This window comes from Colias philodice, chromosome 1, assembly GCF_061535455.1.
Source record: "Colias philodice isolate Cphi_HAF_F1 chromosome 1, ilColPhil1 Martin Lab GWU primary, whole genome shotgun sequence".
NCBI lineage: Eukaryota > Metazoa > Arthropoda > Insecta > Lepidoptera > Pieridae > Colias > Colias philodice.
In genome coordinates, this window is record NC_143086.1 from 8,152,692 (window position 1) to 8,168,956 (window position 16,265).

General features: G+C 31.6%; 2 protein-coding genes across 2 annotated transcripts in view; both read left to right on the forward strand.

Annotated features, from left to right (window-relative positions):
• The first annotated feature begins 7,081 nt into the window (after nucleotides 1–7,081).
• Nucleotides 7,082–12,812, forward strand: Tmc (Transmembrane channel-like). The gene is made up of 12 exons (XM_089700632.1): nucleotides 7,082–7,177; nucleotides 7,749–7,920; nucleotides 7,997–8,135; nucleotides 8,216–8,320; nucleotides 8,415–8,603; nucleotides 8,692–8,924; nucleotides 9,071–9,262; nucleotides 9,406–9,654; nucleotides 9,737–10,991; nucleotides 11,075–11,671; nucleotides 11,818–12,034; nucleotides 12,121–12,812. The coding sequence occupies exons 1-12, from the start codon at nucleotides 7,096–7,098 to the stop codon at nucleotides 12,792–12,794; spliced, it is 4,104 nt and encodes a 1,367-aa protein (XP_089556758.1). The 5' UTR covers nucleotides 7,082–7,095; the 3' UTR covers nucleotides 12,795–12,812.
• Nucleotides 12,813–14,007: 1,195 nt separating this feature from the next.
• LanA (laminin subunit alpha) overlaps nucleotides 14,008–16,265 on the forward strand; it is a 29,312-nt gene continuing 27,054 nt past the window's right edge. The window contains exons 1-2 of the mRNA XM_089714526.1: nucleotides 14,008–14,245; nucleotides 16,008–16,154. Of these exons, the coding sequence (XP_089570652.1) occupies nucleotides 14,051–14,245; nucleotides 16,008–16,154 (342 nt within the window). The 5' untranslated portion in view covers nucleotides 14,008–14,050. The remainder of the gene's footprint in view (nucleotides 14,246–16,007; nucleotides 16,155–16,265) is intronic.

Consider the following 16,265-nt stretch of genomic DNA (forward strand, 5'->3'; position numbering starts at 1 on the left):
GTTAGTTCCAGTAAATAAACAACTTTTAATTGGTAATGACAATCAATTTTCATGCGCATTGCGCATACCTGTATTATTACAAAGGTATACCTATCTAGACATACATATTCGTGATTAAGAACCGCCGACGCATAGCTGACGCAGACGCGTGCATTAGGTCATTCAATACTCGACTGTCCGATGCTGTCTGTCTCTCTCTTTCATAGCGGCATATTTGGTGGTCGGGCCCTTTGTGCATACGCTACCCTTAAAGCCTAATGAAGCCCATAATATGTTCAGCGGTGATAAATACTGATATTGTTCCTTGTAGGCTGTTTTAATTAAACAAAAGAGCAAAGTAAGGTTCCTAGCACAAAAACTATTGGAAGTCATGTCACCGTGAGACCTTATATTTTTCAATTGAGAGGATTATATGTATATTAATTCCTTGGTATGAAGTGATCTACATAAATGATAAAGCAGTAAAAGTAAAATAAGAGCCAAATCGTACTGTTTTGAAGGCTATATTAGGTATGTTTATTTTGTATCATTCTACTTTCCTCTATTTTTCACACTCAGAATTAGGAACCAAATACATCGTTATTAAAATTTTAGCATTGGAATTAGGGGCCTCTATCTTTTTTATAATTAACTAGCGGTCCGCCCCAGCTTCGCCCGTGGTACCTACATGTTTACACTATCCTATCTCTCAAGTTGGATCGAACTGCACATAGTGTGCGAATTTTATTATAATCGGATAAATGGTTTAGGAGTCCATTGAGGACAAACATTGTGACACGAGATTTATATATATTAAGATATAAAACTTTTTATATATTTCTACCTAAGATTTCTACATATTGTGAACATATTTCAAAAATAAGATAAACAACACTTATAAAAATATTCAATTCTACAGAAAGGTACATAAATACCTAATAATGTACGTTATTTTGAATTGGAATTGGGTGCCTTTGCCCTTTACCATTAGTTCAATATCTATCTTTATTTATGTTTATTATAACTGTAAATGATACATTATCTAATTATTATACAAGTAGAAACAATTTTCATATAGACTAAATCAATTTTTTATGTTTTATTAAATAATAATAATATATGAATTCACAGGAGAAAGTGTGTTTCCCTCATCCCCTTTGTTTCAAGAAGTCGCTGTAAAAATAGAAAATATAATACAACAAAAACAAACAAATTACATAATAACTATTTTAAACATATACTGTAATGCTGTAATCATTGTCTGACATAGTAGGTACTTAACTCAACAAAATAAAGTAACACATGTCCAAAGATTCGCTCTAAAGATGTTCAGATGGCCAATTATCTTAGTTTTCAAATGGCAGACATCTGTGGTTCACACGCCTAATTTTAATTTGATAGATAAATATGCTATATTTGACCTTGAAGCGCGTCTTTAATCATTTACATTGCATTCGCGATTTATAATTTTGATAGTTAAAAAATATTTTGAATAATAAAAGATTTAACATAGCCAATAAACATACTCGATGATGTTGTGCATATAATTTTATTAGCAACGAGTTTATGAATATCATGAATGGTTTAAAAATAAACTTATACATAATAAAGTAGGTACACTTTTATCTATACTTTTGATTATTATTAAAGGCCAATAGAACAGGTCATGCGATAAACTATGTTAACTGTTAAAAATCGTGAATGTTGAATACATATTTATATTGTTCTATGTACCTCTCTTTATAAAAATAATAGTTAAAAAGTAATAGATATATTGAGAAAGATACATATAATGTTAACGAAATAGTTATTAAAAATGATAGGTACCTATATTGCTAAACAGATGAACTATGATGACATTGAAATCATGAAAACGTTCAAAACACGTGTTGGTCAAATATACACCGATCGCGATGGAAGAATATTTAAAAGTTATAAAATATAAATTATAAGTATCCTAACTAGTAATTGTTTAATTTTAATAACGGCTTGATAACGCTGAACTAAATTTTTGTTAACACGGAAGCTTATACTGTACTAAAAACGTTTGGGCGGTACATCCATAATTTAAGATAGCAGAGGTCAAAGAACCTTCTTCAAAGGAGATGACGGTTGTGATATCGTCCTAATTCTTTAGTACTTTACATAGGCCCCACGATATTGTCATGTTAAAGTAGGTATCGTTAACTTGTTTTGGAATACAAGCGAATGCACAATAAGATTTTAATCACATTTAGTTTTAATTATAAATATCAAAACTAATCTATCGCCCAAAATTAATAATGTTTCTCCTAGACATTCTTCAATTTTTTGACTGACTTTTTTGGTAGTGGCTAGAGGTGGTAGTGGTAGTTGACTTGGTTGGTAGTGGCCCTGCCTTCCAAGCCAGAGGTCGTGGGTTCGATTCCCACCCGGGGCAAATATTTGTGTAATGAACATAGATATTTGCTCTGTATATGGGTGTTAATTATCTATATAAGCATTTATGTATTTAAAATTATATATGTATGTTTATCAGCCTTCTGGTTTCTATAACACTATAACCGTATGGGATCAGATCGTGCCGTCTGTGAAAATTGTCATTGTCCTGAAATAAAAAAAATATTATATTTCGGGAAATCTTTTGTCTACATACCAATACGCAATACTTACGTGATATTAACACACTTTAGTAAATATACAATACAAAATAATACCAAAAAAGTGATGGTGATTCAGACACTTTTAATTCGACTATATCTATCTGAAGGGGTGGTACGTACACATACCAATGAAGGTGTAAAATGACCTGAGTCGTTTCACCCCTTTTAACAGCCCACCTCGGCATGGCTTTTCTGACTAATTAATACGAACATTCAGCAAAACAATATATCTGAAAACTGGATATTTTTGGTAAGCAGTGATTTTTTATGAATTTTAATAATAATTTTATACTCAAACCGATACTTTTAGTATTATAGAGACAAAAAATATCTTTATGTATATTTCAAAGTTTGTATTAAAAATCGATTTCAAAATTTTATCATAAGAAGAAAGCTGCACTATTTTACGTGAGGATAGGTATATTTATTTTTGTTTTTACCCCTGATCCACCCGGTAGAGCCACGGCGAGCAACTATTTATGTAGTAAAGTTCAAATTATCTGGTCCAAAGTATCTACATATTAAATTAAACAATAAAAGTAAATGTATAATAATTAGAATATTATCTACGAATAAAAATGTATGTAAATGTAAATATGTATATCCGTAGGAACCGCAATGACTAAAATGACAACGATGCTAAAAAGCTACGGTATTTAAAACCCAGTTTAAATATCGTACATCAACTTAAAAAAGTAATCATAATATTATTTCGCTCAACCTTTTAATACATTAAACTAATTTAGTATAATAGCCGTGGATGAAAATGTACACGATAAAGGATAGTTGACAAGATAAATGGCGTTGCGAGTTTTTCCCAGAGGAGCGAAAGGGGCAGGCGACAGGTGACAACGGGTTTCAGACCAGTTGCTGTGTGCGGCTGAAGCTGGTCGCCGGACACCATCATCATGGACTCCAAGGTACCTTTCCTTTAAATAACACTAAACAAACTAGCTGCATTTTGATGTAGAGTAAGACAGTAAGAAAGGAGAGTGTGATCCAAGGTACCAAAGCCCTTATTCCAAAGCTGGGTAAAACTACCCTGATACCATTTTGATGTAGATTCTTGAATAAAGGTGTCTGTAAGTGGACGAAATCAAATTTAAATTCAGACACTAAAACATCCGTTTAGTAATTACTAAGACGTTTTGAATTATTTTTTGTCCTCTATTATAGTTATGCTCTTAAATCTGTACCAAAGAGGACAAAAAATAATTAGCCTTAAATAACGGCTATATACATATATTTCTTCTATTAGATATCTATTATTCTACGATCTGACTGAACGAAGATTAAAAAAGTTTAAGAACTGGCCAAAGAAAACTTACTGAATTTTATGCCTTACTAGCGGTCCGCCCCGGCTTCGCCCGTGGTACATGTTTACGTTTTCCCTACATAAGAACCATCCTCGTACTTCAAGGAATACAATAAAAAAAGAATTATCGAAATCGGTTCAGCCGTTCTCGAGTTATGCGCTTACCAACACATTTTGCGATTCATTTTTATATATAAGATTATAATATGTTATTGTTATGGTAGATACTTTAATTTATCTGTAACGATTTTATTTTCCTCACTGCAATCAGTTACTTACTATTGTTTTCATAACTATAACTAATCATATTTCATAACTAATAAATAATTTGCTTACAGGGTAAAGAGAAAGGTATCCTCAAACTAGACCCTCGCCCCAAGATTATTGTCGAGCCAAGATTGGTGTTGACTCCACAGGTAAGAAATCGTTATACTTAATAGATTTTATTTGTAGGAAATTTCAGATTATCATAGATATGATTTTCTCTCCAATTACCTATGTAGGTACTTTTAATGGATTAAATAAACATACCCAGATTACTGAATTAATCCAGAAAATTTAATAACTTTGACTGCATGTCCACGTTTACTTAACAGAAATTGTAATATAGAACATAATTGTAGCTTTTTGTTATATTTGTTAGAATGGTTACTGTATCACATGTAAAAATGGCTTTTATTAAAATTACTTTGTTCAGCGAATCAACCCACTATACAAAATATGTATAGCACAGTATAAAAACGCGTTATTTACGAACACTGTTATAAAGCCCGGTGTAATAGTATATGTAATTACAGGCCAAATCGGGGCACGGCCTTGCGGACACCGAACCTCAATTAACGAAACAAAATGTTCTTAACATACACTATCCAAATTTCACCAAACAGTTTCTCACTAGTAATTAGACATTGTTATTTACAAAAATATTGTTTACTAGAATAATAATGTACCTTTAAAAGCAGTTTAATCTTTTAACGATGTGTGCATATTTTGTTTGTTTTGTTATTGACGCTTAGGCTGCATGCTCGTACTTAAAATATGCAATTTATGATTCTATTTTATTAAAATACCAAATACATCTGTGAAATACATATTATGTTGACCAATCATATCTATGACCCATTTATTAGGTATTCCTTTTGTCGGGGTTCAATTTTTAAATGGATTTTTGCTATTTTAATTAATTATACGTTTTATACTTCTTATCTAAAATAGGTTAATTACAAATTAAATAATGTTGTACAACAGCTAGATAGATACCTATGGTGAAAAATCGTTTCTTAATTATAACGCTAGGTGCCGTCTTTGATGGAGGCTCTTGTTAATGGAATGAAAACATAGGGCTGTGACATTGTACATTTTAAAATTTAATTAACGGATAAAATAATTTTTAGTAAGTTTAAAATTTCGATCATTTTTATAAATGCTCACATGAGTAGTATAGGTACATACCTAATGTTAACATGTGTGTGATAGTTTTATTACCTATAATCTATATAATATATTCGTTGGATTAAGACATTGCAACATAAGTTAAAGGTTTTTACTAATTAGTCTACTTATGACTTGGGGTAAATTTCAATGCGATACAAATGATAAAATATCGCGTTTAAATGTATTTGCATGCAATTTTGATGCCATGTTGTAAAAAAAAAGTTACGAATAAAATAATATAATTAATTATGATGTAACAACCCTAAACGAAATAATTAATCAGAGTCAATGATTGGCTGGCACTTATTGGCGAACTTACTGACTGACTGATCCTTGTCACGAGAAACAAAGGCGTGGAACCTACTTAATACTATATATATATTATTATAAATACATAATGAAAATAATACTATTACTTACATATTCACAAAAACACAATATATCAGATAAACATCGAAATTTCGCTAACCAGGATCTATCGAATACCTACATTCGTGATAGATTATTACCTACTACTTTCATTATTTCTGCCGTAGCTACAATATTGAAATTTAAATAAAAAAAAATATATATTTTTCATGAAAACATGTTCAGCACTTACTTTTAAACACTAATTCGGAAGGTCACTTCTTCTAACTTACTCCTTCCATACTTACATTCTTACTATCAAGGTATTCGTTTATTGATGATAAAGCTTTTTATTCGTGTTAGGTTCAAAAAATAATTAAAAAAATACACTGAAATGAATAGAACTAGAAATAATTTTTTTTTTTTGCAAAATGCAGGTCCACTTTCAGCTCTTAATTCTGGTATGTCTTTAGTCCATAGATTCATTTGAACAGAATGTAGAGAGATAGAGCCCATTAATTTTAACAATTTTCTATTACGGTTTAATTATATTATAATAATTAATTAGTTATACAATTATTTATTTTTTTGGTTGTAGGGTATATACTTTTGCAATCAAACAGTTGCAAAATTTGATATATTTTTATCAGAAATAAGAAAATTACTTCCGGGCCGAAGAGAAAGAAAACAACGATTTTAACGAATTAATTTCTACCTGTATACGTGACACAGATCTATTAAACAGGAACGACTACGCAAAACACCTAAATAGGGTAATAAATTGTTTAATTTATTGGTCATTCCATAACGAAGTGTGCTTTTTTCTTTGATTCCCAATCGCGCAGTCCTACTGCCGGCGTCCTGTGGTGAAGTTGCTTGCAATGTAACTTACGGTATGGTTCACATTGTTTTCGGTCAAAGTGAGATGTTACATTTAAAATACAAGTATTAAAAAATATGACTAGCAACAGCACAAATGACCTTTGAATTGTTTGCTGAAGATAAGTAATGAAATGGCGTATTAATTGCACTGCAAATTAAAGTGTTTCGTTTAGTGCCTTTCATAAACATGGGAAAATGTGCTAAGAATATTTATGTGGCAAAACTCGTCTGCATAATTCCCAATTAATTTTGCTAGATACTGCTTTTAACACGAATTTTATTTTCTTCATTGCATAATACATGAAAATTGTGTGTCCAATTGTAACGCAGATTTTAACTACTTTATATTCAATCTTTATACCTTAAGCAGCAATTTAGAAAAACATTATTGTTTGATATCTCATTATTACTTAGGGTTCCTGTGATCGACCCCCGTGTTCACCTCAGCCGTCGATAGACCGCCTGTCCGTGACGTGGGCGGATCCAGACTCCAGCATGACATCTCCGGGAGTAAATCTGTTTCACCTGCCCTCAGAAACACCTGTAAGCAGCGACGTCAAGTTTTCCTCGGCTGGAGGTTTGTATACAAAATCTATATCGATATATATTTTATATGATTTTACTGATTACTTTTATGTTTTAATATTATAAATATTGAGATTGTATTGATTTACATTTATTTCATCTTAATGCGATATTTTTTATGAGTAAAACGCAATTTCGTTTGAAATATTAATTTTTCAAGAGCCTTAAGCATATTATGCCGTTAAGTGGATGCTGAATGCTGATTGTGCCTTTCAATATCAGCTATCAATATTATGAATTTTATGGTGGTAAGATTTTTATACAAAAAATCTTATAATTATTTCCTTAATGAATTTACATACTATAAGTTTTTTGTATTTTGTAATAAGCCGTTAGCCCCGGTTTGATGGAATGGTTCAAGCACCTAGTATTTTAGTTAATTCGTAACAAAGGTACAAAAAAATCAAATCGAGTTTACTTATAATATGAGATTAGATAACAACAAATTTTAATCTATAATAATAAATATTGATTTTTCACGTGCCGCTCCTTAATAGTAAACCCATAATAAGTTAAATATTCAGAATTTATTATATTTTCTATGGTAAAATATTATATCTTAGATGTTTCGGAAGATGAAGATTACTCGGCTAGTTTGAGCGCGGTGTTACGGCAACGCCGCGCGAGCGTGCGGCGATCCCGCAAGGGCCGAACTAGGCGACCCTCGTCACCGTTCCTGCCTGAAGACACTCGTTCTAGACGTAGATCTTCAGTCTTCACCACCAGTTCCGGAGAGTAAGCTACATGCAAAGCCTAATAATTCAATTGTCCGTTTTTTTTTTATACTGCAAATAACAACTTTTGTTCGCAGCACAGCAATATCGATTGATGAGACTCCAGCTATGACACAAGAGCAAATTTTCGAGAACATACATCTTCATAAAGAAGTGTTAACGTCCGTAAAACAGCAACCATTAGGCATGCGACGCAAATTAAAAATTGTTCATCAAGTAAGTACCAGTTTAAGATTCGTGGTTAACTATAAGAATATCGAATAAAAATTTACCATTTTCATTGTCATAATATATAGGCAAAAGCTTACATCAAGCGGCACGAGGGCCAGCTACAAGAACGATTAGCACAATCGAAATGCACAAAGGACATATACGCAAGATTTAGTATTCTCTTAGCGACTGTAAGTCATAATATTATATTTGAACATATTATAGTCTGTACGATTACGATATTGATAAATATTTTACTGAAATATATCTTTATTATACTTTAAGAAATGGCAGCAACTGAAACGAGAAGCCGCAAATACTTCTAATTTGTTGATACCCTGGGAACTGCGTATAAAAGAAATTGAATCACACTTTGGATCAGTGGTCGCTTCTTATTTCACGTTTCTAAGATGGCTGTTTTGGGTCAACTTAGTTATCGGTTTCATATTACTGGTTTTCGTAATTGTGCCAGAGGTGAAGTATCGCTTTACATCGATTACCCATAGTTAATATTTGTACGTTAATCAATTTGACTCATTTTTATTTCTGTTTACATTTTTAGTACCTCACGGCAAACCCCGTACAAGATGGGGAAAGAAAGATAATTATGGAGGAGGAACGCCGTAATGCCACAAATCTTTTAACTTTATGGGAATTCGATGGTGTTTTTAAGTATTCTCCTATATTTTACGGCTATTATAGTAACGTAGAACGATCAGAATACAAAATGCCTTTAGCTTATTTTCTGACGGGCTTGGTGGTCTATGTATATAGTTTCGTCGCCATATTGAGGAAGTAAGATATATTTAGAATTTATAAAGACACAGTGCAACGTCCTTTGAAATAGCGTTGTTTGTAAATAATTACAGTATTACCTAACAATCATAAAATGTTTAATTCAGTTTTAAATACCTGTTGTAAAACACATTATACATTCGCAGAATGGCGGAAAATTCACGCATGTCAAAACTATCGGAAAAAGAAGATGAGTGTATATTCTCGTGGAAGCTATTTACCGGTTGGGACTTTATGATTGGAAATGCAGAAACAGCGCATAATAGGATTGCTTCAGTCATTTTAGGTTTTAAAGAGGCGCTACTGGAAGAAGCAGAAAAAAAGAAAAATTTGGGAAAGTAAGAACCGTGACTGTACATATTATGGAATAAATAGTTGACGTTTTGTTAAAGATTTTTAAGTTGATTAAAGTCTTAACTTTCGTACTCTTTAACAGGTAGGTAGTTTATGTAATAAATACTAATTATTTATTTTATTTTAGTTGGCGAATTATTTCTCTAAGGGCAATAGTAAATATTTGCGTAGTAATTCTCTTAGTAGTATCAGCATTTGCTGTAGTTACTGTAGTGTCGCGCTCTGACGATATTGACAAATCACCCAGTTGGTGGCGTGAAAATGAAACAACTACTGTGGTAACTGTTATATCCATTACATTTCCAATATTTTTTGAACTATTGGGCTTTTTAGAACATTACCACCCCCGAAAACAACTAAGATTACAATTAGCCAGGTAAGCGTAATATAAGAAATCAAATAATTATTACACTTATTCGTAATTCTTTTAAAATACATAATACATTTTCTATTTTCAGAATTATGCTGTTAAACTTGCTCAACTTATATTCTTTAATATTTGCTTTGTTTAGCAAAATAGAAGGTATGAGCGGGGCATTAGTAAAACTACAGCCACAGCTCAATATGAATGATTCTGCTCCGTTTGCCAATAACCTAAATATGGATGAACTATCAACCACTCGTATTCCTACTAAGTGTCTTGAAATTTCTATTCCGTGTCTTCCTTGCCATATGATGACACTCCCAATAGCAAATGACATAATAAAAGAATTTAACGCTATTGAAACCACACCAATTTACAATACACCCAAGCTTATGTCTTTAATACAAGAAATGGAAAATAATATTAATTTTTATAATAATGATGAAATACAAGAGACCACTGTCATTAGTGTTTTACAAAAAGAATTAGAGCGACTTAGAAATTTAAATGGAGGAGATGACGCTGATGAAAGTGAATCTGACGCTGAAGAAGATCACGCTGATGACTACGAATTTTACGATACAAGCATTGACGTATCGGAATCTACGACAGTTTCTGACTCACCTACAGAGATCTTAAGTACTGAGGAAATGATTACAGGCTTCGCTTCTACTGAATTTGAAAATCAATCGGATCTAACAGTTAGTGACACTACAACTGAAAGTTACTTCTCAAATACAATACAAAGTACGAGTAGTGAATCAAATACAGAAAACACTTATTCTTCATCACAAAGTACTTCCAACACCGAATTCACATTGCATACTTCATCAGAGACAGTTTTCAAATCTACCGAATCTAAGATGGAATCAACGGAACTTTCAATATCAGTTTCTCCTGTAGTTCAAGATATCACAACGCAATTTCAATATATTTTTACTACAGACAGCAGTAACACATATGACGCTGGAACAGAAGATGTTAATCCAACTGAAAAAACTACGTTGTATCCAAATAATACTACACTTGCATATTTTTCAAACAATGCTAAAATGTGTCCAAATATATCATTTAATTGCTCAATTGATTGCGGAGGAAATAATATTACTCAAATATTTTTTATATCGAATTGTGCGGTTGTAGATATAAAATGCTTTGTGACTCAATGTGTTACAATACCATCAGAAAGTAAAAGCTTTTCCAATGAAACGTTACATGATACAGTATACTATGATAAACACAAACGAAAAATGTACAATTTAACAGTGACAACGAGAAAAAAATTACTGAAGTTATGTTGGGAAACTATGTTTGGACAAGAATTAGTTAAATTAACAATGATGGACTTGGTAAAATATAATTTAAATAATAAGTATTTAATATTGGCCACAAGTAATATAACAATTATTTGAAAGAAGTCTTTTCTTTTTAGGTATTTGTTCTGTTGGGAACCCTTTTCATGGATTTTTTTCGAGCTCTTTTTGTAAGATATATGAATAAATGTTGTTGTTGGGATTTAGAAAAAAAGTTTCCTGAATACGGTGATTTTAAAATTGCAGAAAATATCTTACATCTAATCAACAATCAAGGCATGGTTTGGATGGGCATGTTTTTTTCACCAGGACTTGTAGTTCTTAACGTATTCAAATTAATGATAATGATGTATCTTCGATCTTGGGCAGTAATGACCTGTAATGTGCCGCATGAAGTTGTATTTAGAGTTTCTAAAAGCAATAATTTCTACCTAGCTTTATTGCTAACAATGCTGTTTCTATGTGTTCTGCCCGTTGGTTATACTATTGTGTGGGTTAAACCATCATGGCATTGTGGACCCTTTTCAGAATATGATAAAATTTATAAGATATTAACAACAAACATATACAAAATCCTTCCGGAAACACTTAACTTTGCATTGGAATACATTGCTTCACCAGCTATTGTGATACCGTTGCTAGTGCTGCTCATATTAATAATATATTACCTAACATCTCTCACGAACTCACTGAGAGAGGCTAATAATGACTTAAAGGTAAAATAGTATACATTATTTAAGTAGGCTTATGTTATATAAATTAACAAGTTCATTAGGTTACAAAACGATGATTTTGTTTTTGTTTTCGGCTATTTAGTTGATACGTTTTTGTTAAATAATTAAAATGTAATTTTTAACTCCAGATACAACTCCGACGGGAGAGAACGGAGGAAAGACGAAAAATGTTTCAATTAGCTGATACAAGAAGACGAACTGGATCATCATCTATTGACAATACTCCATTTGGGAGATGGAAAAAGGCATTACCTTCACTTCCAATAAGTAAATCAATTGATTCCGATGATCGTAAAACTACCATGGGTGAAATGGATATAAAGGCACCAGAAAAAATTAAACGAAGTATATAAATAGTGGATTAATAGAAAATATGTAAAATATATAATGTGAAAGCAAATGTTTAATCAATTTATTGCATTAAATTTCAGGAGGAATATTTGCTAAAATAGTTGGACTAGCTTTGGACAAAAAAATTCCTACTAAAGAACCATCTGATATTTTACCATCAACAAACAATGACGACGAAACTGATACTGATTTTCACGAATCGTTGCCTAAAGAAATACTAAAGATGAAAGACATCATAGCGACAAAAAAAAGGGAACACAATATTAAAAGAAATGTAGTAGATTTTACCATGAATATAAAAAAGAACGTGACTGATGATAAGAACTCTAAACAAACTGTTGAAAGAAGTACAAAAACAAATGGAAATAAAGAAAATAACACTAACCCTGATGTTAAAAGTGCTAATTTTAATGCAGACAAGAAACTTCATAGAAAACAAACATCGGAGTCAAGCAACCAATCCAAACAATCTGATTCAATCAGTTCAGTAATACCAGTAATAACAATAAGCACAACCGAAAGTGATGAAGAAATTATACAGAATTCAAATATTACTGAAAACAAAGAGAAAACACAAGAAATTCACCCTGAAAACAAATCGCGTACTCAAAAAGACCAATTAAGAAAAACAAAAAATTGTTCAGATTTGAAATCATTACAAAGACAAAGTAGTTTTGAGAGCATACACGAAAACAAAATAACTACTAATGATAAATTTGATAAAGGAGGACATAAATATCAATACTCTCTTTAAATTTCGACATAAAAACTAGGCACTTATCACAGAAATAAATTAATATTAAGTGATTTCCCTTTTCTCCAATTGAATAGTCTTTATTTCTTAATAATAGAAATAAACAAATTTAACAGAAGATAGATAGTATTTCTTGTATTCCCTATGTTTTTAATTTTTTATAGTTTATTACAAACATCCATCTGTGTAGGTGTAAAATACTCGAGTTTTAAACTCTTCTGAAATGGCTTGACTATCATTTAAAAAAAATTAAATATTGGGTAGATTAAGATTAGATAGAAGTCACTTTTAGACCACTAAGCGATAAGGGTGTCTTGGTAAAACATAGCTAGAAAACAATATAACCTAGTGCTTTGCCATGCTAACAAGTTGTTTAGATACAGTTTATAAGTGATTTGCTGCTAATAAATAAATGTCGTCGGTATTCACCTTAAATTTGTTTATCTGTTTATATATATTTTCTTCTAGCGCAATTTTTAGGGTTTTCCAAAAAGGTATACGGTGCCCGTTTTACAGTAGACTTCGCTGCCTGCCCGTCCGTCTGTCACCAGGCTGTATCTTGTGAACCATTATAGTTATACGATTGGTTATACGTTGGAAATTTTGAGAGAATAATATTATGTATGTCGCTTTACCAACAAATATTGCTAACGCTTGAAATATTCACAGAATCTTCACATAAAAATAAAAATAAGTATTTAAATGAAAATATTACAAATATTTAAGAAGAAAAAAACTTGATTTTATGCAAGTTATAAATTTATAAGTTATTTCCTATTAACTTTAAAAATCACTTATTTTGAATTTTCCTCGATTGGTACTGATAATAATGTGATGCTTTTTAGCAAAATCTATAAATATGTAACATAGGGATATGAGTAAAAATATAAGGTAGGTATCCATTACCTACATAATATCTAGCAAAAGACAAAATTTTCAAAAAGGGTTAAAAAGTCATAGATATTATAACTTTCTCTATAATATGTTTATAATAAAATAATAAAAACATAATAAACTATACAGTATACAGATTGCCAAGCCAGAGAATTAATATAGCTTCTGGGATTCTACAAACAAAATAATGACATCGGAAACAAATAGGAGCCGAAACAATAGTTACAAACAGGTCGAACGAACAGTAAGCTATTATATTTCTGTGAATTTGTTTGGAAAAAAATAATCTCGCCACCCTTCCCGAAGCTCGTGGCGTAGCGTAGTACGAACGTCATTCGGCGGCGGGACAGCGCTCGCGCAACATGGCGCGTGTCGTCGCGCTCCTTTTATTGTGTACAAGCGTCGTGCGCGCAGAAATATTAACACCCCCGTACTTCAACTTAGCGCTCGGGAAAAAGATTACGGCGACCGCGACATGTGGAGATGAAGGAGAGGAACTGTATTGCAAGCTTGCCGGCGCCAACGCTGATCACGATGAACATGTTATTCAAGGACAGGTAATATTATTGTTTTAAAGCTCCGCTGCAGCATCTTTCGGATACTCGGATATTATGCAAATTGTGTTGAGTTTAGGACCTTATTAATATGGAGGACAATTTTGTTTCAAATATTCCATTAGTTTTGTTATTTATGAGGAATGAATAACAAAATTTAGTAGTAAGAGTTTGAATGAATTCAATATAGAGAGAACTTTTAGGAAGCTCTATATAGAGACAGATATCATATAATTTATGTATGATTGATAAATTTGTATTTTTTTTTTATTTTCAAGTATATTTTTGTCATAATTTTTAAAACATTGTATTAGTAAATGAGAGTACATGGACCGGCAAGATAAACGGGAGTTTGATAGGCTCTTATCGTGCGTCCTGTTGGCTCACCATCCCATAGATAAGAGAATTTATGTCTCGATTACAAAATACTTACATCCGTTTTTAATTAAATTTATTTAAGTATATATTTAGGTTTAATATTATTTTGGGAATGTTTGAAGTAATCTCCATCTATCATATAGCTTAGTAACGCCGGTTATAACTACAGAATCATGGATCGAATTAAACAATTTTTCTTAGTAAAAGCTGAAAATTGTACAAAAATGTTACCTATTATATGTATAGGCAAAGAGACCGAGACCCGGGAATAGTATTTTTTTTTTCATTTCTTTCATAATACATATTTCATGTTCTTATTTGGTGATTGTAAGTTCATAGGTCACATTATCAATAGAAAAATACGTACACTTTGATAGTGTAGAGCTATTCTTATCATAAAAATTCTTATGTGTATTTTGATCTATATAATTTAGGTACACATGATATGTATATGTAGGATCATAATTCATATTATCCCCCGAATGTATTGGTAATATTTATAGGTATAAATGATAAAATACCTCAACCACAATTCTTTTTATTAAAGAATTCTTTTTTTTTAAAGTTAGGTAATGTACATAAGGTTAAATAAAAAGAAACAACTATGATAGACACTGTATGGTCCTCCCAGTAATGTGCCAATTAGTTTTACAATACACAGCAAATTAATACCATACCGCTGTGAAAGCAATTCGAACGTGTGCTTGCAATAATATGATTCTAAGTAGTAAACAAAACAAAATTTGATGAAGTAGACCATTTGTGCCATTAGCATAGCCTTTTTCTTTCAACGCGCACACATTCGTTTATTTTCGACAAAGTTCGGCAAACGTCGTGGCGTTTTTATGGACATGTGGTAGCCAAATGCTCATCTCAACTTTGGATCGCTTTTATTTCTCTTGGATGCTGAACAATGAATACTTAACATTTTTATTTTTTGCAGGCGCATGCTTATTGTAGGCTTCATAAAAGAAAAAATGCCTGAATGAATGGATTTACTTCGATTTTTTATGATTCTTTTGTCGTATGTTCATTGATGTTTTACTTGGTAAAAATAGTATTTATAGAGTATCTTCAACAATTAAGAATGTTTTAAATCTTTTGAACACACGTAAAAATTAGGTATATACATACCATGCTAATTAGACTATGCTATAAAAGCATGTTAAGTGAATATGTATAACAACTAGGTATTTGTCTGACAAAATTGACCACGCACTATATTCTTATAATAATGCTACCTGCGCCAATTTATGATGGTACTTTAAGAAAGTAATATAACGACTTTCTATCATTCTTTAAAATGACAACCACTATCTTGAATGTAAAATAATACCTACTATTTTACATTCAAGATAGTGGTTTAATCATATTCCAACGGCTCTAGGTGTGCGACATTTGCGACTCAACGAACGACGCAAAGAAACATCCGCCAGAATATGCTGTAGATGGAATGGAATCCTGGTGGCAGAGCCCCCCCTTATCCAGGGGTATGAAGTACAACGAAGTCAACTTGACCATTGACCTTGGACAGGTAGGTACTCCAATTATATGAAATTGTCTATAATTAAACCAAAACTCTACGTTGTTAAAAAAATAGTTTTAAAACTTTTGATATACTTTTTCTGAGAATACAATAATGTAT